At 46.3% G+C, this 25,008-nt stretch overlaps 2 protein-coding genes across 2 annotated transcripts; both read right to left on the reverse strand.

Moving 5' to 3' along the window:
• Window positions 1-6,206: 6,206 nt before the first annotated feature.
• LOC116360623 (U6 snRNA-associated Sm-like protein LSm8) lies at window positions 6,207-10,655 on the reverse strand. Its single transcript, XM_031815631.1, has 4 exons — window positions 10,463-10,655; window positions 7,506-7,546; window positions 7,028-7,155; window positions 6,207-6,545 (listed from the first exon to the last, which is right to left on the reverse strand). The coding sequence occupies exons 1-4, from the start codon at window positions 10,491-10,493 to the stop codon at window positions 6,455-6,457; spliced, it is 291 nt and encodes a 96-aa protein (XP_031671491.1). The 5' UTR covers window positions 10,494-10,655; the 3' UTR covers window positions 6,207-6,454.
• A 2,096-nt stretch (window positions 10,656-12,751) lies between these two features.
• LOC109876477 (RAD50-interacting protein 1) lies at window positions 12,752-24,222 on the reverse strand. The gene is made up of 13 exons (XM_031815632.1): window positions 23,911-24,222; window positions 23,441-23,682; window positions 22,789-22,962; window positions 22,277-22,417; window positions 20,617-20,767; window positions 20,067-20,177; window positions 19,597-19,822; window positions 19,139-19,276; window positions 18,268-18,467; window positions 15,219-15,439; window positions 14,232-14,412; window positions 13,819-13,937; window positions 12,752-13,625 (listed from the first exon to the last, which is right to left on the reverse strand). The coding sequence occupies exons 1-13, from the start codon at window positions 24,139-24,141 to the stop codon at window positions 13,406-13,408; spliced, it is 2,355 nt and encodes a 784-aa protein (XP_031671492.1). The 5' UTR covers window positions 24,142-24,222; the 3' UTR covers window positions 12,752-13,405.
• Between the last annotated feature and the right edge of the window lie 786 nt (window positions 24,223-25,008).

Consider the following 25,008-nt stretch of genomic DNA (forward strand, 5'->3'; position numbering starts at 1 on the left):
AATCTTCAAGTCCTTCAATCCACAGATTTTCAATGGGCTCAATTCTAGGCTTTTGCTGGGCCACTCAAGGACTTTCACATTCTTGTTCTGAAGTCATTCCAGTATTGCTTTAGCTGTATGCTTGGGGTCATTGTCTTGTTGGAACATAAATATTTGCCTCAGTCTGTAAGGGTTTTCCTGTGGTGAAGTAGAGGCGGACCAAAACGCAGCGTGGTTATATTGATTCATGTTTAATAAAAAAAGATAAACACGAACACTACAAAACAATAAACGTGGAAAACCAAAAACAGCCCTGTCTGGTGCAAAACACAGACAGGAACAATCACCCACAAACACACAGTGAAACCCAGGCTAACTAAGTATGATTCTCAATCAGAGACAACTAATGACACCTGCCTCTGATTGAGAACCATACTAGGCCGAAACATAGAAATACCCAAAACAAACATAGACTGCCCACCCCAACTCATGCACTGACCATACTAAATAATGACAAAACAAAGGAAATAAAGGTCAGAACGTGACACAGTCTATAGTTAGGATTATAGGATTTGCCTGTATTTGGATCCATTCATTGTTCCCTCTGTCCTTGCCAGTCTCCCAGTACATGCCGCTGAAAAACATCCCCATAGCATGATGCTGTGCCTGGTTTTCTCAACATGGTCTCAGAGCATTTCGTATTGTTTTGTGTGTATATAAAACCTAAACACTCCATTTATATATGTTACGTTTCGTATTGTATCTTTATTTGTGGATGTCCATTATCCATTTTGTATGATATATTATGAATAACAATTCACACGATATGTTTCGAATTTGTTAAACGTATCATATATGTCACGAATTACAATTTGTTGTTGCTAACAGCTAGGTGGCTAATGCTAACTAGCTCTAGGGGTTAAGGTTAGGGGAAGGGTTAGCTAAAAGGGTTAGGAGAAGGGTTAGCTAAGCAGGTTAGGGGAAGGGTTAGCTAAAAGGGTTAGGAGAAGGGTTAGCTAAATGGGTTAGGGGAAGGGTTAGCTAAAAGGGTTAGGGGAAGGGTTAGCTAAGCAGGTTAGGAGAAGGGTTAGCTAAAAGGGTTAGGGGAAGTGTTAGCTAAAAGGGTTAGGGGAAGGGTTAGCTAAGCAGGTTAGGGGAAGGGTTAGCTAAAAGGGTTAGCAAAAAGGGTTAGGGGAGGGTTAGCTTAACGGGTTAGGGGAATGGTTAGCTAACTTGATAAGTTTTCTGTGATGAGATTCAAACACGCAACCTTGGGGTTGCTAGACGTTCATGCTATATGCCCACTCATCCACCCCGACCAACCGCCCTACTTTAGTTTTTGCCTTAAGAAACCTGTTTTATGTAACCATTATAGAGGAAATGATTGAATTAACTACCATGTTGTTTAATTTAACATACTATGCTGTTTTTACTTGGAGAATTATCCATGGTTATATTTTAGTATAGGCTTGTCTTATGTGACTTAGTCATGGGTCTGGGCGTACAGATAAGAGACGTTTGGGTGCAACTGCAGTATGTGAGATCCTGTTTTAACAATCTACAGGAACTTTGATGTGTGAAAACTATAAGGGAAATGTTACGTATTTACCTGCTTTGTTGAATATTGATTGTTGAATTATATGCTTAACAATAGTAAGAGATTTTCATAACTACAAATGCTGTGCTTCTGTAAAGGGATGGTTCCCCTCTAGCTCCCTGCAGCTGGTCTGTTGGTATAGTCAAGGACATGGTGTGAGCCGAGATCGAGATAGCCTGAGAAATAGAACAAACCCCTATTTGTTTCTAATCATCTATGCTTCTGAGAAACTAAGCCAGGGTACGGGGAAACAACACCCGGTGAACATAACCACAAGATGAACCCAAGGTAGCTTATGATGCCTCGATCTGCATGGGAGGGGTGGAACCAGCCATGACTAAGCATTTCTAGGTCTGCTATATAGAACCTCTGTTTCTTCTGTACCGTTGAGCTCTCTGTCTTACACTCAAGAGTGTGGGGTCGACCAGCTTCATTATTGCAATTCTTATTAAATAAAGATGATCGTTTGAAGAAATGAGTCTCTCTTGGTTAGAATGTCCTGCTTAACATTCAGGTAACACACAGACACAGAAACACACACACAGACACGCACACAAACACACCGACACATGCACATACACTTGCGCACACACAAACAAACACACACACACACTACTCAGCTGTTCACATTTGTCTTGATTGACATGTTTTTCAGTTAGTTTGTTGTTGTTGTTGATGTTAAACAGGTCCTTCAGTTTATAGTGACTGTGTATCTATAGGGGGGGTTGTATTATTTTTACCATATCCAATGTGTTATATTCTCCTACATTCATTTCACTTTTCCACAAATTTCCCAGTGTTTCCTTTCAAATGGTATCATGAATATGCATATCTTTGCTTCAGGTCCTGAGCTACAGGCAGTTAGATTTGGGTATGTCAATTTAGGCGAAAATTGAAAAAAAAGGGTACGATCCTTAAGAGTGCTGCCTTTAAATATTTAATTGAGTTTGATAGTGCTGTCATTGTGTAATGCCTGACATTGGTGATAAGTGATTGATTGTCTGTAAATTAGGATTTCTTGATTCTTCACAATGGCACCCTCCTCTGGTTATCTTGAGTGACACAGGTGAGTTTTATACATACAGAGTAGCATTCTGTTTGTGAGATGTGGCGTAAGTGATGTTATGGGTATAGGCCTATGAAATGCTTTGATTAAGCTCCATTATGTGTCTTTCATATTTGAGTGAAACCCATATCTATTAAGGCATGAGGGAAGACAGGTCAGATGTTAGGTTCGGACTAGGGAGGGTACGGGTAGAGGAAGACAGGTCAGATGTTAGGTACGGACTAGGGAGGGTACGGGTAGAGGAAGACAGGTCAGATGTTAGGTACGGACTAGGGAGGGTTCAGGTAGATGAAGACATGTCAGATGTTAGGTACGGACTAGGGAGGGTACAGGTAGAGGAAGACAGGTCAGATGTTAGGTACGGACTAGGGAGGGTTCAGGTAGAGGAAGACAGGTACAGACCAGGGTCAGGGAGGGTTCAGGTAGAGGAAGGCAGGTACAGACCAGGGTCAGGGAGGGTTCAGGTAGAGGAAGACAGGTACAGACTAGGGTCAGATGTAAGGATCAGGGAGGGTTCAGGTAGAGGAAGACAGGTAAAGATTGATGATAATGGATAGAGTTAATACACTGGATGATGTGGGGGGGTGAGGGTAAGGGGAGGGTTGAGGGTAAGAAGAAGGGTGAGGGTATTGGGATGAGGGGATGTGGTAGGGTCATATTTATTTAGGTCAAAATGACTGTTTCCCCTTCTGATTCGTGATGGGTATTGACTACTGTTGTAGTTAATGACTAACTGACCCGCTCCACCACTCACACCCATTGGTCACTAGTCCTTCCATACAGACAGACAGAGAGGGGTATTTGACCGGTGTGTGTTCTCAAAGTTGGAAGACATGACAGTGTTCAGGAGCAGCTTTCTGGTACAGGTTGGAAACTCTGAAGTTTTGAAAACCTTGACAGACCCAAATTGAAAGCAATTGCATAAAACTACTATAGATTTGTTCTACTCCTGACTAGTTTGATAGTTATGACACTACCATTTGTTAAACGTATGACATGTCACAAATTACAATTTGTTATTGCTAACAGCTAGGTGGCTAACGCTAACTAGCTCTAGGGGTTAAGGTTAGGGGAAGGGTTAGCTAACTTTCTAACGAGTTGCAACGTAGCTAAAAAGTAGTTACAAAGTTGCTAATTTGCTAAAATTGTCCACTTTTGTTTTTGTCTTAAGTAACCTGTCTTTTGTAACCATACCAAACATAACATATTATACTAATTTGAGTTGTCCCAGATTTACTTTTAATTTGCATTCAGGTCAAAGAGCAACATTTTTGTCTCATCAGACCTTTTTCCAAACTTAAGGAGTGCCTTTTCTCTGGAGTGGTTTCCATCTGGCCACTCCCACAAAGCCCAGATGGGTGAAGTCCTGTAGAGACTTGTCCTTCTGGCAGGTTCTCCCATCTTAGCCAAGGAACTCTTTAGTTCTGCCAGAGTGGTCATTGGGTTCTCTTCAGTTTCCTGACCATCTTGACCGGTTTGGTCGGACGGCCAGCTCGAGGCAGTCTGGGTAGTTTCATATCTTTTCAATTTCCCAATGATGGAGACCACTGTGCTCTAGGAAACTTTCGACATTCTTGATATATGGCCCATCACAATTCCATCTCAGAGATCTACAGACAGTTCATTGGACTTCATGGTATAGTTCCTGCTCTGACATGCACTGTCAACTGTGGAACCTTATGTAGACAAGTATTGAGATGGCTCCGACAGAGATGGTCGCCTCGCTTCAGGTCCTTTTATGTATTATTTCTTACATTGTTAACCCAGAACATCTCAAGTGTTATTACATACAGCCTGGAAGAACTATTGGATATAAAAGTGATGTCAACTTACCATCATTACGACCAGGAATACGTCTTTCCTGAGGCGGATCCTTTGTTCGGACCGCCACCCTGGACATGGGATCTTATCCCAGAGGCCGACCCAAAACAACGCGGTCACCACAGGAGAGGCAGACGGAGCGGCCTACTGGTCAGACTCAGAAGGCGAACAACACCATCCACCGCTTCCGAGCATAATACTCGCCAATGTCCAATCTCCTCAGGAGGCTGAAGAAATGTTACTTGACATCTAAAACACTCTCAAACTTTTACAGATGCACAATCGAGAGCATCCTATTGGGCTGTATCACCGCCTGGTATGGCAACTGCACCGCCCTCAACCGCAAGGCTCTCCAGAGGGTGGTGCGGTCGGCACAACGCTTCACCGGGGGCAAACTACCGGCCCTCCAGCACCCGATGTCACAGGAATGCCAAAAAGATAATCAAGGACAACAACCACCCGAGCCACTGCCTGTTCACCCCACTATCATCCAGAAGGCGAGGTCAGTACAGGTGCATCAAAGTTGGGACCGAGAGACTGAAAAACAGCTTCTATCTCAAGGCCATCAGACTGTTAAACAACCATCACTAGCATAGAGAGGCTGCTGCCAACATACAGACTCAAATCTTTGGCCACTTAAATACATGGACTTAATAAAGGTATCACTAGTCACTTTAAATAACGCCACTTTAATGTTTACATATCCTACATTACTCATCTCATATGGATATACTGTATTCTATAACATCTACTGCATCTTGCCTCTGCCGCTCAGCCATCGCTCATCCATATATTTATATGTACATATCCTATTCATCCCTTTACATGTGTGTGTATAAGGTAGTTGTGAATTTGTTAGATTACTTGTTAGATATTACTGCATGGTCGGAACTAGAAGCACAAGCATTTCGCTACACACATTCTTTCAAAATTATGTCCAAACAATTGAATTTGCCACAGGTTAACTCCAATCAAGTTGAAGTGACATCAAGGATGATCAAATGAAATTGGATGCACCCAAGATCAATGTGGAGCATCAGAGCAAAGGAGTGTGAATAGTTATGTAAATGAGATATTTCTAGATTTCATTTTCAATACATTTGCAAACATGTTTTCACTTTGTTATTACAGGGTATTGTGTGTTTGTGTGTAGATGGTTGAGAAAAATATTTATTGAATCCATTTTGAATTCAGGCTGTAACACAACATGTAAAATAAGTCAAGAGGTCTGAATGAATAGTTTCTGAAGGTACTGTATATTTAAGAAATAAGGCATGGGGGGGTGTGGTATATGTGCACGGGGGGATGTGGTATATGTGCACGAGGGGGTGTGGTATATGTGCACGAGGGGGTGTGGTATTTGTGCACGGGGGGGTGTGTGGTATATGTGCACGAGGGGGTGTGGTATTTGTGCACGGGGGGGTGTGTGGTATATGTGCACGAGGGGGTGTGGTATATGTGCACAGGGGGATGTGGTATATGTGCACGAGGGGGTGTGGTATATGTGCACGGGGGGGGTGTGGTATATGTCCAATATACCACGGCTACGGGCTGTTCCTACGCACGACGCAATTGCTATTATAAACTGGTTACCAACGTAGTAGTAAAAATAATTGTTTCGTCATACCCATGGTATATGGTCTGATATACCACGGCTGTCAGCCAATCAGCATTCAGGGCTCAATCCACCCTGTTTATTATAGCCCTTTACTCACACTGTTGTTGTGGAGTAACAACACACACTTCATGTTAAATGAAACACTTTATTAAAAAATATCACCACATCCAACAACATCCTATTATTAGTCCCCTGGGTCCTTCATGGGGGAGATAAACTGTGCTCTTCAGACAGGGACATCAGCTATTGCAGAGTAGGTGGTGAAAATTGAAACACTACTCTATTTCTAGCTTTCTCTTTCACACTCTCTCTCACACACAATCACTCAGGTGTAGGGGTCAGCACATCCGAGTTGGGGGGTCAGGGTGAGAGGTCAGTGGACTATAGAGTTAAGGGGTTCAGCGCGGATGTTCCCCAGGTCCAGCGAAGAATCTGTGTCCTCGTCAATCTCCCCAATCACAGCTCTGCAAAATAGAGGAGAGCAGTTGGGCCTGGGTGTACTACTGTTGGGCCTGGGTGTACTACTGTTGGGCCTGGGTGTACTACTGTTGGGCCTGGGTGCACTACTGTTGGGCCTGCGTGTACTACTGTTGGGCCTGGGTGTACTACTGTTGGGCCTGGGTGTACTACTGTTGGGCCTGGGTGTACTACTGTTGGGCCTGGGTGTACTACTGTTGGGCCTGGGTGTACTACTGTTGGGCCTGGGTGTACTACTGTTGGGCCTGGGTGTACTACTGTTGGGCCTGGATGTACTACTGTTGGTCCTGGGTGCACTACTGTTGGGCCTGGGTGCACTACTGTTGGGCCTGGGTGTACTACTGTTGGGCCTGGGTGTACTACTGTGTGTTGAAGTCTGACCCCCCTCTGGCGCAGTGAGAGGGAGAGGTCATAAGGGGTCGTTTGGGTGAAAGGTGAGAGTTCCGCCAGAGGTCGACATGATACTTACACGTTGTCTCCTCTGACGATGTATAGTCCCAGGACCACCTGCTCCACACCCTGAGAGGAACTGAACACACGCTCATGACTCTCATCCAGAATCAGGTTGATGGTCTGGTCAAAGCCCTTCAGGGTGCCCTGAACATACACAGTCAGTTCAACAGTCCAATCAAAACAGTACACACAGATCAACGGTCCAATCAAAACAGTACACACAGATCAACAGTCCAATCAAAACAGTACACACAGATCAACAGTCCAATCAAAACAGTACACACAGATCAACAGTCCAATCAAAACAGTCCACGCAGATCAACGGTCCAATCAAAACAGTACACGCAGATCAACGGTCCAATCAAAACAGTACACACAGATCAACGGTCCAATCAAGACAGTACACACACAAAATCAGGTTTATGGTCCAGTCAAAACCCTTCAGACGCACAGATCTGGAGCCAAGTACGGCAGTGAAGTAGCTAGAGACATACCACTATCATCCGTCCGTCAGATGTAACGATGGCCACTGTACCTGAAACACAGCAGCTAAGGAAAACATTTGGGACACTATTTCCAACCTGGTCTCAGAGGTAGACGTAACATAGTAAATGTAGATCCGTGACACTCATCATTTGTATAAGTTACATTTCGTATGGTATGTATTCACTTGTGGATGTCCTTCATCCATCCATGGGTGGCAGGTAGCCTAGTGGTGAGAGGCAGGTAGCCTAGTGGTTAGAGGCAGGTAGCCTAGTGGTGAGAGGCAGGTAGCCTAGTGGTGAGAGGCAGGTAGCCTAGTGGTGAGAGGCAGGTAGCCTAGTGGTGAGAGGCAGGTAGCCTAGTGGTGAGAGGCAGGTAGCCTAGTGGTGAGAGGCAGGTAGCCTAGTGGTGAGAGGCAGGTAGCCTAGTGGTGAGAGGCAGGTAGCCTAGTGGTGAGAGGCAGGTAGCCTAGTGGTGAGAGGCAGGTAGCCTAGTGGTGAGAGGCAGGTAGCCTAGTGGTGAGAGCGTTGGACTAGTAACCAAAAGGTTGCAAGATCGAATCCCCGAGCTGACAAGGTTCAAATCTATCGTTCTGCCCCCAAACATTAGTTAACCCACTTTTCCTAGGCAGTCATTGAAAATAAGAATTTGCTCTTAACTGACTTGCCTAGTTAAATAAAGGTCAAATTAACATTTTAAAAAAGTATGATACAATATTAATTCCAATTTGTTGTGGCTAACATTAGCTAGGCTTGGGGTTAAGGTTAGCTAACATGCAAATTAGCTAAACAAATAGGAAGTAGTTGCAAAGTTGCTAAAACACTTAAGTTGTCCGTGATGAGATTCTTACAGCTTTTGTGTTGCTAGACGTTGGTGTTACACGCCCAACCACCCTGCTTTACTTTCTACTTATTGAGTAACGCTCTCTCTTATGTAACCATACTAAACGTAACATATATACTCATTTGAGTGCCCAGGATTTACGTTTACTATATTACGTTTAGTCTATCACCTCGATCAGACCGACAGCGTCAATGCGTTTTGGTGCATTCATTTCCAAAGAACCGCTGCGCTTGCCTTGCAGTGGTACATACGCTGAACAAAAACGCAACATGTAAAGTGTTGGTCCCATGTTTTACGAGCTGAAATAAAAGATCCCAGAAATTTCCCATACACACAAAAAGCTTATTTCCCTCAAATGTTTTGCACAAATTTGTTTACATCCCTGTTAGTGAGAATGTCTCTTTTGTCAAGATAATCCATCCACTGTACAGGATAGGCATATCAAGAAGCTGATTAAACAGCACGATCATTACACGGGTGCCCCTAAAAGGTCACCAAAATGTGCAATTTTGTCACAACAATGCCACAGATTTCTCAAGTTGAGGGAGTGTGCAATTGGCATGCTGACTGCAGGAATGTCCAACAGGGATGTTGCCAGATAATTTAATGTTCATTTCTCTACCATAATGTCATTTTAGAGAATTTGGCAGTACTTCTAACCACAGACCGTGTGTATTGCGTTGTGTCAGTGAAAGGTTTGCTGATGTCAACGTTGTGAACCAGGGCCCCCCATGGTGGCGGTGGGGTTATGGTATGGGCAGGCATAAGCTACGGCCAACGAACACAACTGCATTTTATCGATGGCAATTTGAATGCATAGAGATACCGTGACAAAATCCTGAGGCCCATCGGCGTGCCATTCATCTGTTTTAGCATGATAATGCACGGCCCCATGTTACAAGGCCCTGTACACAATTCCTGGAAGCTAAAAACGGCCTACATTCTCAGACATGTCACCCATTGAGCATTTTATTTTATCTTTATTGAACTGGGCAAGTCAGTTAAGCACAAATTCTTATTTTCAGAAGGCCTGGGAACAGTGGGTTAACTGCCTTGTTCAGGGGCAGAACGACAGATTTGAACCTTGTCAGCTCGGGGATTCGATCTTGCAACCTTTCAAGTCCAACACTCTAACCACTAGGCTACCTGACGCTCTAACCACTAGGCTACCTGACGCTCTAACCACTAGGCTACCTGACGCTCTAACCACTAGGCTACCTGACGCTCTAACCACTAGGCTACCTGACGCTCTAACCACTAGGCTACCTGACGCTCTAACCACTAGGCTACCTGACGCTCTAACCACTAGGCTACCTGACGCTCTAACCACTAGGCTACCTGACGCTCTAACCACTAGGCTACCTGACGCTCTAACCACTAGGCTACCTGACGCTCTAACCACTAGGCTACCTGACGCTCTAACCACTAGGCTACCTGACGCTCTAACCACTAGGCTACCTGACGCTCTAACCACTAGTCTACCTGACGCGCTAACCACTAGGCTACCTGACGCCCCAATCGAGGCATGAGACCAAGCTGCTATTTCATGAGAAGCTGCACATGCAGCAATACTGTTGAGCTTGCACGACAAATCCATAGTTAGCTTACTATTATAAACTTGGTGGTTCAAGCCCTGAATGCTGATTGGCTGAAAGCCGTTGTATATCAGACAGTATACCACAGGTTTGACAAAACATGTATGTTTACTGTTCTAATTACATTTGTAAACAGTTTATAATAGCAATAAGGCACCTCGGGGGTTTGTGGTATATTGCCAATATACCACAGCTAAGGGCTGTATTCAGGCACTTAGCTTTGAGTTGTGCTAAAGATCAGCCCATAGCCGTGGTATATTGGCCATATACCACACCTCCTCGGGCCTTATTGCTTAAATAACACATTTGGATGAACATGTACCCATGTTTGGCTTCCAAAATCATTTGTATTATATTTTATCTAACTAGCGCACAGTTACATGTCATTCTACTAAAAAGCCATATGCGATGCTATTGCTAGCAAAGCTCAATCTAGCAGGCCAAAGCACCCACGCATCAATAATCACGCGATTCATCAGCAAAAGTCCCATTCGGTGACTGTACCAGGATGACTTTAGTTCAAAGGATACGGTTGATGTAGCTCTCGAGGGCAGTCGACATGGTGACAACAAAAGACTCGTTCAAATCCGCCGGGTTTATTTGGAAAACACAAAACGTAGCTCCACCGTTGATCACAAAATCGGCGTGCAGGCACAAACCGGAAACAACATCAGACCAGACTAGATGATTGCAGACCCACTAATGATTTTGGTGTCCAGAAGATGGCGCCGAATCCACAGAAAATGAGTGTCGCGCCGTTCTTTATACCTCAGTTGTGTCGCCCTACCGATCCATGAGTTTACCAGACCGCCCTTTCTAGAGAAAATAGGCTTGTTCGACCTTGGATCATAATTAATGACTGATTATTATTTGTAGAAAAGTCAGTCACCATTTACCCACAATGCATCATGGATTTGATGTTCTCCAGCCAAAGGGACCAGGGTTCTGGTCTTGAGCATGGTTTCAACTTCTCCTACAGTTTTGCTTCGGTACTGCAGTTTAACTGACACCCGGCCCAGAAAAAAAAGTCAGATTAGAAAATTCCTAATAAGACACTTTAGTCATAAGCTTTGTGCACAAAACAGCCATTTCATTATTTGAATTAATTTTCCCCCAGTGCTCACAGTTGAAGACAGTTGTCCTGTTGGAGAGCATCAACGTGATGTATCATAGGTCAATTGTGACTGACTGATCTACAAATAATGAGTCGTTATTTATGATGCAAAGTGATTTGTAGATCAGTCAGTCAGCAGTCACCTGCAATATCAAACAAGTCCATTAACATGTTAATATTCATCCAATGTCTGCTGTTTGGGGATGACGTCATCACTACTCCCTTTGCACATTGAGTGTTAGTGCACATGTGATGTTGGTCTGTATAAACCGGATAAAACCTGGTCATGAAGAATGTCAGTAGATTACCTTAAACAGTCAGAGATATGGATGCAGTCTCTAGCTCTCATTATACCTCAGTGTCTCCAACGCTGCTTCTGTTTCTATGGCTGAGACCCATACTGCACCTGGGCAGGCTGATGAGACCCATACTGCACCTGGGCAGGCTGCTGAGACCCATACTGTACCTGGGCAGGCTGCTGAGACCCATACTGCACCTGGGCAGGCTGCTGAGACCCATACTGCACCTGGGCAGGCTGCTGAGACCCATACTGCACCTGGGCAGGCTGCTGAGACCCATACTGCACCTGGGCAGGCTACTGAGACCCATACTGCACCTGGGCAATCTGCTGAGACCCATACTGCACCTGGGCAGGCTGCTGAGACCCATACTGCACCTGGGCAGGCTGCTGAGACCCATACTGCACCTGGGCAGGCTGCTGAGACCCATACTGCACCTGGGCAGGCTGCTGAGACCCATACTGCACCTGGGCAGGCTACTGAGACCCATACTGCACCTGGGCAGGCTGCTAAGACCCATACTGCACCTGGGTAGGCTGCTAAGACCCATACTGCACCTGGGTAGGCTGCTGAGACCCATACTGCACCTGGGCAGGCTGCTGAGACCCATACTGCACCTGGGCAGGCTGCTGAGACCCATACTGCACCTGGGCAGGCTGCTGAGACCCATACTGCACCTGGGCAGGCTGCTGAGGCCCATACTGCACCTGGGCAGGCTGCTAAGACCCATACTGCACCTGGGCAGGCTGCTAAGACCCATACTGCATCTGGGCAGGCTGCTGAGACCCATACTGCACCTGGGCAGGCTGCTGAGACCCATACTGCACCTGGGCAGGCTACTGAGACCCATACTGCACCTGGGCAGGCTGCTAAGACCCATACTGCACCTGGGTAGGCTGCTAAGACCCATACTGCACCTGGGTAGGCTGCTGAGACCCATACTGCACCTGGGCAGGCTGCTGAGACCCATACTGCACCTGGGCAGGCTGCTGAGACCCATACTGCACCTGGGCAGGCTGCTGAGGCCCATACTGCACCTGGGCAGGCTACTGAGACCCATACTGCACCTGGGCAGGCTGCTAAGACCCATACTGCACCTGGGCAGGCTGCTAAGACCCATACTGCATCTGGGCAGGCTGCTGAGACCCAAACTGCACCTGGGCAGGCTGCTGAGACCCATACTGCACCTGGGCAGGCTGCTGAGACCCATACTGCACCTGGGCAGGCTGCTGAGACCCATACTGCACCTGGGCAGGCTTCTGAGACCCATACTGCACCTGGGCAGGCTGCTGAGACCCACTTGGCTCACTGGAGTGACTTGGAGAATCTTTCACTCTGAAATGCATTAGCATGAACGTACATGATTGGTTGTCAAAACGGCAGTTACTGACATAAATAACATTTTGGGGATTTAAACGTTTTTATTTCTCACTTCTTTACAAATGTATATGACATTAAATAAGGTAATGTGACAGACAGGGCTGTTGTTGTTATCAAATGCACTGGACTGCTTAAAACAGCAGTGTTAAGGTCTCCTATATCTCGTGTGGTTAAAGACAACAGTCCCTGTCAGGAAGTGAGAGGGGGACCTCCTGAAATACCCATCCACACCATGTGGTACTACTAGATCTCCTCCACAAGAAGACAGAAGTCTGTGCTGTCAGTCAATAGACAAATAATGTCATCTACATGAGTAGTTCATATAAACACATCCTTCAGGCTCCAGTCGAGGTCTCTCCCCTGCGTTTAGACCAGGAGTGGTGAGTTGATATGGAACAGGTGCTGAGCTTGTAGACAGAGGATCGGCAAAGTAAACAAAACAGGGATTAAACGGGATGGGACAGGAGTATTCAGGAATGACAGCGGTCTATTCCAGGTTTCTGGGATACGGTGTAGTTCATTGGTAGTGGTTGCTCTTTGCCAGCTGAAGCCCGTCCTAGCCTGATCACAGATCTGTTAGTGCTGCCTTGCTCAACTCCTACGGCCAGTCGGCGTCACAAAGTCCATAGGAGTTGTCAAAAACACATCTGAGACCAGGCTGTTTTTCCTTCCATCTCCCCTCACTTTCCCGGCCAGGAGGCCCTGAGGTTGAGCAGGATGAGGACGTCGCAGGGGGCCAGGCGGTAGACCCCCAGCTCGTTGAGGGCTGACGTAGGGCTTGGCTGCTTGCCGTCCGGGGTCCCTGGTTCCTCCTTGTCTTCCTCAGCCTGCCTCAGGACGTCTCGTAGAAGAAGAGCTGAGCCCACATTCAGACACAGGATGACACAGGCCTCCTTCACACTGAGGGAGACATGACCAATCATTTTTTACCTAGAAATTATTTGACAAGGAATTCAACCCCTGTGCAGGACATTTAACAACCTAAAGAACTACAAACAAACTGTAGGTCTCTTCTACAGATTATGGTACAGTGGACAATGTTTTCAGGTGATATTGTCAGCAGAATTGCCATTGTATGTAATGGCCCACTCACTGTTTGAAGAAGTTCTCAGGCCTCTTGCAGTAGTGTCCAAACAGAGGGAAGAGGTTTCTTGTCATGTCGAATTGGAGCTGGGCTGCACCCCCCTCGTTGAAGTGGTTATACAGAATCACCTGAGGGAGACAGGTAGCAGGTCCATACGTTAATAGAGATGTGATTAGCCCCCCAAAAAAACATTCTCTATTGCGTCATCCTATTTTCTTACATCTGTATTTTATCATTAGAATTGGTCAGTAGCCAATGTAGTTTTAATGTATTTGAGAACAGATGTGTCTAATGATAATCTAATGACCTTCTTTTAAGTCTCTCCAGACAGTAGTATCTGCAAAATCACTAAAAGTTCAAATATTTAATGAAGTCAACTATCTGATTAATTCCCATTGTAGCAGGTCAGCAGTGTGACTCACATTCTGGTAGAGGAAGAGGTCCAGCCTCTCAGCCAGATCCTGCCAGCCCATCTGGAAGAGAGGCAGACACAGCATCTGCTGCAGCTGGAGCAGGTGGTCCCTGAGACAGAGCATCAGAGGACAGGCTAAACTGGACAGGGACATGGTGGCCTGGTCACACTGGGACGGCAGAGACAACCACCTGGGAGGAGAAGGATACACGTTAGTGTCATTCTAGTTTTGAACATTTTGTTCACTCCAACATTGTGTTGTTCAATTGGTTATATGGTGGCTGTAGGGGATGATCTGAGCTCTACCAGATTCTTTCAAGAAATCACATTTCATTCCTACTGTCCAGGCGTGTTACAGGACAAAGACATTTGTCACAAAGTGCTTACAATCAGCCTGGGCCTAAACGCAAAGCAAAGCAAAGTGACAGTGGGTGCCTAGTGTTTAAAACGCCAAAGATAGGACTACATCTTGAGAGGAACTAGATTGAACAGAAAGAACCCTTCCTCTGTGAGAAGTGTCTCCACTGACCTGTCCCTGCAGTAGGGCTGGCCCTTCCTCTGTGAGAAGTGTCTCCACTGACCTGTCCCTGCAGTAGGGCTGGCCCTTCCTCTGTGAGAAGTGTCTCCACTGACCTGTCCCTGCAGTAGGGCTGGCCCTTCCTCTGTGAGAAGTGTCTCCACTGACCTGTCCCTGCAGTAGGGCTGGCCCTTCCTCTGTGAGAAGTGTCTCCACTGACCTGTCCCTGCAGTAGGGCTGGGCCTTCTTCTATGAGAAGTGTCTCCACTGACCTGTCCCTGCAGTAGGGCTGGCCCTTCCTCTGTGAGAAGTGTCTCCACTGACCTGTCCCTGCAGTAGGGCTGAGCCTTCTTCTATGAGAAGTGTCTCCACTGACCTGTCCCTGCAGTAGGGCTGGCCCTTCCTCTGTGAGAAGTGTCTCCACTGACCTGTCCCTGCAGTAGGGCTGGCCCTTCCTCTGTGAGAAGTGTCTCCACTGACCTGTCCCTGCAGTAGGGCTGAGCCTTCTTCTGTACGTCCCTCATGACAGCCTCCAGTAACCTGCCCAGCATGTCTCCTCTCAGCCTCTCCAGCAGCCCCAGGAGCCCCTCAAACAGAGACCCCTCCAGAGAGGCCAGACGGCCGGACTCAGTGACCCCCAGCGGCCCCAACAGCTCCTCCTCCCCCAGGGCCACAGCTGACTGCTGCAGCTGCAGGAAGAACTGAGGAAGAACAGAGGAGAGAGAAAAGAACATTGAACAGCCTTGAAGAAGACCTCTGGAGCAGTGCAGTAGAAGGAGGGAACATACAGCAGAGTGAAGGTGTTAATATGTGGCTTTTTCTGTCCCCTTAACTACTTCTGAACGGACAACACATGTACAGACTGACAGACAGGCAGGCAGACAGGCGGGCAGACAGACAGGCAGACAGACAGGCAGGCAGACAGGCGGGCAGACAGGCGGGCAGACAGACAGGCAGGCAGGCAGGCAGGCAGGCAGGCAGGCAGGCAGACAGACAAGCGGGCAGACAGACAGGCGGGCAGACAGACAGGCGGGCAGACAGACTGACAGACAGGCAGGCAGGCAGACAGGCGGGCAGACAGACAGACAGACAGACAGACAGACAGACAGACAGACAGACAGACAGACAGGCAGGCAGGCAGGCAGACAGGCGGGCAGACAGACAGGCGGACAGACAGGCAGGCGGGCAGCATGTGCCAAAGCAGCAGCTACTCTTCCTGGGGTCCAGCAAAATGAAGGCAGTTTATACAACTGTAATACATTACAATACATTCAGATTTCACAACACACTGTGTGCCCTCAGGCCCCTACTCCACCATGTGTATATATAGTGCGTATGTTATCGTGTGTGTGTGTGTGTGTGTGTGTGTGTGTGTGTGTGTGTGTGTGTGTGTGTGTGCATGTGTCTGTGCCAATGTTTGTGTTGCTTCACAGTCTCAGTTGTTCCATAAGGTGTTTTTTTATTCAAATTTCACTGCTTGCGTCAGTTACCTGATGTGGAATAGAGTTCCATGTAGTCATGGCTCTATGTAGTACTGTGGAATAGAGTTCCATGTAGTCATGGCTCTATGTAGTACTGTGGAATAGAGTTCCATGTAGTCATGGCTCTATGTAGTACTGTGGAATAGAGTTCCATGTAGTCATGGCTCTATGTAGTACTGTGGAATAGAGTTCCATGTAGTCATGGCTCTATGTAGTACTGTGGAATAGAGTTCCATGTAGTCATGGCTCTATGTAGTACTGTGGAATAGAGTTCCATGTAGTCATGGCTCTATGTAGTACTGTGGAATAGAGTTCCATGTAGTCATGGCTCTATGTAGTACTGTGGAATAGAGTTCCATGTAGTCATGGCTCTATGTAGTACTGTGGAATAGAGTTCCATGTAGTTATGGCTCTATGTAGTACTGTGGAATAGAGTTCCATGTAGTCATGGCTCTATGTAGTACTGTGGAATAGAGTTCCATGTAGTCATGGCTCTATGTAGTACTGTGGAATAGAGTTCCATGTAGTCATGGCTCTATGTAGTACTGTGGAATAGAGTTCCATGTAGTCATGGCTCTATGTAGTACTGTGGAATAGAGTTCCATGTAGTCATGGCTCTATGTAGTACTGTGGAATAGAGTTCCATGTAGTCATGGCTCTATGTAGTACTGTGGAATAGAGTTCCATGTAGTCATGGCTCTATGTAGTACTGTGAAATAGAGTTCCATGTAGTCATGGCTCTATGTAGTACTGTGGAATAGAGTTCCATGTAGTCATGGCTCTATGTAGTACTGTGGAATAGAGTTCCATGTAGTCATGGCTCTATGTAGTACTGTGGAATAGAGTTCCATGTAGTCATGGCTCTATGTAGTACTGTGGAATAGAGTTCCATGTAGTCATGGCTCTATGTAGTACTGTGGAATAGAGTTCCATGTAGTCATGGCTCTATGTAGTACTGTGGAATAGAGTTCCATGTAGTCATGGCTCTATGTAGTACTGTGGAATAGAGTTCCATGTAGTCATGGCTCTATGTAGTACTGTGTGTCTCCCATAGTCTGTTCTGGACTTGGGGACTGTGAAGAGACCTCTTGTGGCATGTCTTGTGGGGTATTTATGGGTGTCCGAGCTGTTAAATGTTTTTTATTTTACTAGGCAAGTCAGTTAAGAACAAATTCTTATTTTCAATGACGGCCTAGGAACAGTGGGTTAACTGGTCTAGGAACAGTGGGTTAACTGCCTGTTCAGGGGCAGAACGACAGATTTGTACCTTGTCAGCTCGGGGATTCGAACTTGCAACCTTCCGGTTACTAGTCCAACGCTCTAACCACTAGGCTACCCTGCCGCCCCTGGCTGTGTGCCAGTAGTTTAGACAGACAGCTCGGTGCATTCAACATGTCAATACCGCTCATAAATAAAAGTAGTGATGAAGTCAATCTCTCCTCCACTTTCAGCCAGGAGAGACTGACATGCATATAATTAATATTGCAATTTTCCTTTTTTGTGGCACCTGACCACACGACTGAACAGTAAACTAAACAGTCTACTAGGGCCTGTAGGACCTGCCTTGTTGATAGTGTTGTTAAGAAGGTAGAAACTAGGGCCTGTAGGACCTGCCTTGTTGATAGTGTTGTTAAGAAGGTAGAAACTAGGGCCTGTAGGACCTGCCTTGTTGATAGTGTTGTTAAGAAGGTAGAAACTAGGGCCTGTAGGACCTGCCTTGTTGATAGTGTTGTTAAGAAGGTAGAAACTAGGGCCTGTAGGACCTGCCTTGTTGATAGTGTTGTTAAGAAGGTAGAAACTAGGGCCTGTAGGACCTGCCTTGTTGATAGTGTTGTTAAGAAGGTAGAAACTAGGGCCTGTAGGACCTGCCTTGTTGATAGTGTTGTTAAGAAGGTAGAAACTAGGGCCTGTAGGACCTGCCTTGTTGATAGTGTTGTTAAGAAGGCAGAGTATTGCTTTATTATAGACAGACTTCTCCCCATCTTAGCTACTTCTGCATCAATATGTTTTGTATAGCAACAGCGTGATGACTCCGAGGGGCCACGTACCACGTTGTCTCCCCAGTCCCCCAGCACGGTGGAGATGTAGTTGGCAGCGTTGAGAATAGCACAGTATCTAGAGCCCAGCGGGTTACGGGACTCTTCCTTCATCACCTGGGTGAGGCGGATACGGAAGTCGTCCACCAACTCTCTCTGTAGCGCCAGGAAACGCAGCTGGGCACGAGGGCAGGGGAGGGCACGGTAGCGGTCTGGTAGGGGGAGTATTAGAGATTGAGGGGGAGAGAGAGGATAGAGGGAGGTGGAGGGGAGAGAAAGGGAAAACAGAGAGAGGGAGGGAGAGAAGGGGAGAGAGAGAGAGTGCAGTAAGTCAGAGGCTGGTTGTCCCTCTACGACAAACAGAGGGATGAACGGTGACAACCAACAAGACAGACAGAGTGAGACAGACAGAGTGAGAGAGAGAGAGAGAGAGGCAGAGAGAGAGACAGAGACAGAGAGAGGCAGAGAGAGAGAGAGACAGAGAGAGAGGGAGAGGCAGAGAGAGAGAGATAGAGAGGAAGAGACAGAGAGACAGAGAGAGAGATAGAGAGGAAGAGAGATTGAGGAAGAGACAGAGAGAGAGAGAGACAGAGAGAGAGATAGAGAGGAAGAGAGAGAGAGAGAGGCAGAGAGATAGAGAGAGAGGCAGAGAGAGGCAGAGAGAGAGAGAGAGGCAGAGAGAGAGAGGCAGAGAAAGAGAGAGAGGCAGAGAGAGAGAGAGAGAGAGAGGCAGAGAGAGAGAGGAAGAGAGAGAGAGGAAGAGAGAGAGAGGAAGAGAGAGAGAGGAAGAGAGAGAGAGAGAGAGAGGAAGAGAGAGAGAGACAGAGAGAGAGGTAGAGAGAGAGGTAGAGAGAGAGAGTGATAAAGTAGTTAATAATCCTACCAGTGATGACCAGCAGTAAGGTCATGAAGGTCTCAGCGCAGTCTGGAGCCTTGAGTTCATCCATGTCACTGATATCTTTGTACTGGGAGCTCCAAGCCCCCTCAGCAGACAGCATGGCATCCACCTTCTCTATCGCCACTACAGAGAGACACACAGTTGGGATGAGCACACATTCACTAAATCACATACACTGACATAAACGGAGTCTAACAGAGAAGTAAAATCCCACATAAAATCAATCTCTTTAGTCAGTCCCAAATGGCTTCCTACCACTTCACTTCACCCAAACCCTTCAATGTTTGCAGATCTGTAAGGTAGAAGTAATATGGCGGAAGCTCTGCCAGTACACTGCTTATACCTATCCAGCCCCTTCAGATCTGCGGAAATTGGAGGGTTAGGGCCAAGGGGAAAGAGTAGGGAACGATGAGAGATGCTCCACTGCTGCCTCTCTCACTCACTCTTCCTCTCCACAGTGAGCCACTTCTGCAGCACGACCTCCTCCAGCAGTACATGCAGCACTCCGGGCAGGGTGCTGGGGTAGGAGTGGGTGGTGCGCAGCTCCCTCTCAAACTGCAGGATCTCATCCACCAGGTGGCAGAAGAGAGAGTCGTCGTAGAGCAGCCGTGGAGCATCCAACGCTAGCTTCTCCTGGGCCAGGGTGAGTAGACCGCGACACAGCTCCACCTGGTGGGGACGTGAGAGATGACACGAGCTACTTCAATAGCTATAACCATTATATTTTATTATATTAATAGATATATGCTTATATCCTCTCATATGACTGTGGACATCAAGAGCTGCTACGATTGACAGATGACTGCAATGGACTCAGCTTGACTTTCAGCTTTGAATCTTGGGGGTGAACAAATACTTCAATGGCACATGAACTCAGGATTCTAGATGATCATATAGCGGCTGATCCTCTAACCTTGGCGTTGACGTTAGCTCCATTCCTGTCCAAAATGGGCTGGATCTTCTCCTCCATGAAGTTGGAGCTGTTTCCCATCCACATCAGGACCTGGGTCAGGAACCACTCAGGCTGCATGGAGACAGAGATGGAGGTTATTATTATTGTCATTGTCTGTCTGTGTTTGAGACGTGCTCTGTGTGTGTGTGTGTGTGTGTGTGTGTCTTTGTGTGTGTGTGTGAGACATGCTCTGTGTGTGTGTGTGTGTGTGTGTGTGTGTGTGTGTGTGTGTGTGTGTGTGTGTGTGTGTGTGTGTGTGTGTGTGTGTGTGTGTGTGTGTGTGTGTGAGACATGCTCTGTGTGTGTGTGTGTGTGTGTGTGTGTGTGTGTGTGTGTGTGTGTGTGTGTGTGTGTGTGTGTGTGTGTGTGTGTGTGTGTGTGTGTGTGTGTGTGTGTGTGTGTGTGTGTGTGTGTGAGACATGCTCTGTGTGTGTGTGTGTGTGTGTGTGTGTGTGTGTGTGTGTGTGTGTGTGTGTGTGTGTGTGTGTGTGTGTGTGTGTGTTGCTCTAACCTTGTTGAGTGAATTGGTCTGACGGTTTCCAGTGAAGTGGTATCGAAACCTCTTGCTCAGAGGAAGCAACATGATCTGGACAGGAAGAGACAGGGGTGTCGTCGGGGGCAACCCTACACGGGACACAGATGTCTCTGATATGAGATCATCACTGAGAAACAGGTTAAAGAAACTGGCTAGGTATTCATCTCAGTACAATATCAACATCAATATCAGTCAATATCTTAGGAAGTGTGCGGGGAACAGTATGTCTGTGACTGGGAATGTATGAAGTATAAAGCTAGTGTATGAAGAAGTGTGCAGAGTGGAAATAATGCACTGTCTATAACCTAGTAGTGTCTATAACTAAGTCCTGTCTATAACCCAGTCCTGTCTATAACCCAGTAGTGTCTATAACCCAGTCCTGTCTATAACCCAGTCCTGTCTACAACCCAGTCCTGTCTACAACCCAGTCCTGTCTACAACCCAGTCCTGTCTACAACCCAGTCCTGTCTATAACCTAGTAGTGTCTATAACCCAGTCCTGTCTATAACCTAGTAGTGTCTATAACCCAGTCCTGTCTATAACCCAGTCCTGTCTATAACCCAGTCCTGTCTACAACCCAGTCCTGTCTATAACCTAGTAGTGTCTATAACCCAGTCCTGTCTATAACCTAGTAGTGTCTATAACCCAGTCCTGTCTATAACCTAGTAGTGTCTATAACCCAGTCCTGTCTACAACCCAGTCCTGTCTATAACCCAGTCCTGTCTATAACCCAGTCCTGTCTATAACCTAGTAGTGTCTATAACCTAGTAGTGTCTATAACCCAGTCCTGTCTATAACCTAGTAGTATCTATAACCCAGTCCTGTCTATAACCTAGTAGTATCTATAACCCAGTCCTGTCTATAACCCAGTCCTGTCTATAACCTAATAGTGTCTATAACCTAGTAGTAACTATAACCCAGTCCTGTCTATAACCCAGTCCTGTCTATAACCTAATAGTGTCTATAACCTAGTAGTGTCTATAACCCAGTCCTGTCTATAACCCAGTCCTGTCTATAACCTAGTAGTGTCTATAACCCAGTCCTGTCTATAACCCAGTCCTGTCTATAACCCAGTCCTGTCTATAACTCAGTCCTGTCTATAACCCAGTCCTGTCTATAACCTAGTAGTGTCTATAACCTAGTAGTGTCTATAACCCAGTCCTGTCTACAACCCAGTCCTGTCTACAACCCAGTCCTGTCTACAACCCAGTCCTGTCTACAACCCAGTCCTGTCTATAACCCAGTCCTGTCTACAACCCAGTCCTGTCTACAACCCAGTCCTGTCTACAACCCAGTCCTGTCTATAACCCAGTAGTGTGTATAACCTAGTAGTGTCTATAACCCACTCCTGTCTATAACCCAGTAGTGTGTATAACCCAGTCCTGTTTATAACCCAGTAGTGTGTATAACCCAGTCCTGTTTATAACCCAGTAGTGTGTATAACCTAGTAGTGTCTATAACCCAGTCCTGTCTATAACCCAGTCCTGTCTACAACTCAGTCCTGTCTATAACCTAGTAGTGTCTAGAACAGCGTGCGTATAACCTAGTAGTGTCTAGAACAGCGTATGTATAACAGACGATAATGCTAGTGTGTATGTCTTCGACTCTGATAACACTATATTAGGGTGAAGGATACGAGGTCTGTAGAGACAGGAGCTGGGCCACCAGTAGCTCCAGCTGGCTGTGGAGCTCCTGAGCGTTGGCAGGGGGGGAGAGAGACTGGGTGGGAGGAGAGATGAACGGCCAGTGGAGCTGGATCAGCAACTCCTCAAAATCACTGCCAGACAGAGGAGGAGGAGGAGGAGTTAAAAATCACATTCAGGTCTGAGGTAGCTTGACTTTGGATCATCATTATAACTGTGAATCACCAAGGCCGGTCCTGGAGAGCTACCGTGTGTCTCTTACTTGTTCTGGCCCAACACAAATACACCTGGTCAACTAATCATTTAGACTGAATTAGATGGGTTAGTGCCAGGCTGGAACAAAGGCCTGCATGGCCAGTTGCTCTCCAGGACCAGGGTTTCTGACCACTGATCTAAACAGAGATCCTAATAACTAGCACAGAGTTCTCCATCGCCAGTCCTTCTGGGCCCGGCCCGCTAACGCAACACACTGCCTGCCCTGTCTGACCCACTCAGACACACATACCCAGCCAGTCTGTCCTTAATGATCTTGTGCCAGAAGCATAGTGTCTCTCTGAGGAAGGCCTGGAGATGAGAGCAGCCAGACTGCTTTAGGCCCACATCTAGACTGGCCATACTGCCCACCGCCACCACTGCCTCCCATATACTGTTGGTGATCAGACACTGCTGGATGCTGTCACTGTGGGAGGAGAGAACGACAGTTAGCGGAACAACTTAACATACAGTAGGATACCATTTTGTGTGTGTGTGTATTCCAATCAGGATCCTATCTTTGAATAGTGTCAAATATATTGTCCAACTACAAGAAGATGAAAATATATTGTCCAACTGCAAGAAGATGAAAATATATTGTCCAACTACAAGATGAAAATATATTGTCCAACTACAAGAAGATGAAAATATATTGTCCAACTACAAGAAGATGAAAATATATTGTCCAACTACAAGAAGATGAAAATATATTGTCCAACTACAAGAAGATGAAAATATATTGTCCAACTACAAGAAGATGAAAATATATTGTCCAACTACAAGAAGATGAAAATATATTGTCCAACTACAAGAAGATGAAAATATATTGTCCAACTACAAGAAGATGAAAATATATTGTCCAACTACAAGAAGAAGAAGAAGAAAATAATAATACTGTTGCTCACCTGAGTTCTTCAATGCGTGACAGACACTGCAGGTATTTCATGTGTTTCTCTGTGTTGTCCAGCTGTTCCAGGGTCCGTCCCAGGCTGTCTGCCCAGGGCTGGGCGCCCTGCAGGTGCTGTATCAGGGTGTTGGACAGGACCCTCTCCCTCTGGAGCAAACCTTCCAGAGACACACGGGACTCCTCGGCAGCAGACAGCGCTGCTGACACCCGCAGCGGCACCGAACTGGACACCGTCAGAACCTGAGAAGGTGGGTGGAGGAAGACCTGTCAGCAAGGGAAATGCCCGCCCTTAAACTAGCTAGCAAAGGTTAGCTATATATCATGGTTGTATTACTTACATTAACTAGCAAGGGGCAGAATAATACTCGCATTAGTAACGATTCCATTATTTTTCATGCAATAATTGATACAGCGTTGAAAGCTGTTTTGAGTGTGCAACATGAAGTTAACAGCGCGCTTGCTAACTACCTGCTCCTCCAGCAACTTGTTTTCCGCTGTCAGTTTCTCCAGGAGCGCGCTAACTTTCTTCAGCGACTTCAGATCCACTCCGATTTCTTTCTCTATCAATTCGACAACGTAGTCGGGGAGTGCTCCCTCCCCCGATTCTGTTTCGGAGTCTTCATATTTTATCGATATAGGGCTTTGTAGATCAGATTCATCACTTTGGCCGTTTTGCTGCTCTGCAGAGGGCGCCGCCATCTTTCTGCTGTGTCTCTTCCACGTCAACAGCACGCAGATGTAAACACTGCACCGAACACAGCCGTCACCGTCTATACACCCCCTCTAGTGGTGACAGTTAGTACTGCGGGACCTGTCACGGGTAAACACTTGGGACATTTCCAACTACTACACAATCCACGCTTCCTTCCATCCTCCATTCATTGGCTTCGAGTAACCAGTGATATCATAAGTGGAGTGGTGATAGCTTCAGACAATTTACCGTAGATGTGTTATTTCAGTGATTACTAAAGGGAATTAGGAAGGATGTTTCCAAAACAAGACCCTCTTCAGTGTTGAGTGTCATGTTGACAATCAAGACCTCACAGGAAACAACTGGACATACTGTATCTACTCAGTTATGTAGTTGTTGAACTAATCTGTTACCCAGAAAGGAACAGTTACTCTCCAGCATCTTATTCTGCCCTATTCTACTGTATCTTAGTCTACGCAGCTCTGACATTGCTTGTCCAAATATTTATATATTGTTAATTCCATCCCTTTACTTTAGATTGGGTATATTGTTAGATATTACTAGTTAGATATTACTGCACTGTTGGAGCTAGAAACACAAGCATTCCGCTACACCCGCAATAACATCTACTATACACATGTATGTGATTTGATTATATCTCAAACATATTATAAAAGTCGTACGCTCACTTATCCTTCATTCGTACATCCTTTTCCTGTGAATGGGGAATATGCTTGAGTCTGTTCTGTTACTATCATATGCTTGAGTCTGTTCCATTGCTATCATATGCTTGAGTCTGTTCTGTTACTATCATATGCTTGAGTCTGTTCCATTGCTATCATATGCTTGAGTCTGTTCCATTGCTATCATATGCT

Source organism: Oncorhynchus kisutch, unplaced genomic scaffold (assembly GCF_002021735.2).
Source record: "Oncorhynchus kisutch isolate 150728-3 unplaced genomic scaffold, Okis_V2 Okis09a-Okis19a_hom, whole genome shotgun sequence".
NCBI lineage: Eukaryota > Metazoa > Chordata > Actinopteri > Salmoniformes > Salmonidae > Oncorhynchus > Oncorhynchus kisutch.

Bases quoted from the DNA above. Each gene is read 5' to 3' on its own strand.
- LOC116360623 (XM_031815631.1), bottom strand. From the start codon at position 10,493: ATGTCGACTGCCCTCGAGAGCTACATCAACC. The intron at 7,156-7,505 runs GTATGTCTCTAG...GTGTATGTTCAG, and splicing joins CTGACGGACGGATGATAGTG to GGCACCCTGAAGGGCTTTGA. The intron at 6,546-7,027 runs GTAAGTATCATG...TCTATTTTGCAG, and splicing joins ATCGTCAGAGGAGACAACGT to AGCTGTGATTGGGGAGATTG.
- LOC109876477 (XM_031815632.1), bottom strand. From the start codon at position 24,141: ATGGCGGCGCCCTCTGCAGAGCAGCAAAACGGCCAAAGTGATGAATCT. The intron at 14,413-15,218 runs GTCAGTGGAGAC...TTCTCCTCCCAG, and splicing joins CAGCCCTACTGCAGGGACAG to GTGGTTGTCTCTGCCGTCCC. The intron at 13,626-13,818 runs GTGAGTGGGCCA...TGTCTCCCTCAG, and splicing joins CCTGAGAACTTCTTCAAACA to TGTGAAGGAGGCCTGTGTCA.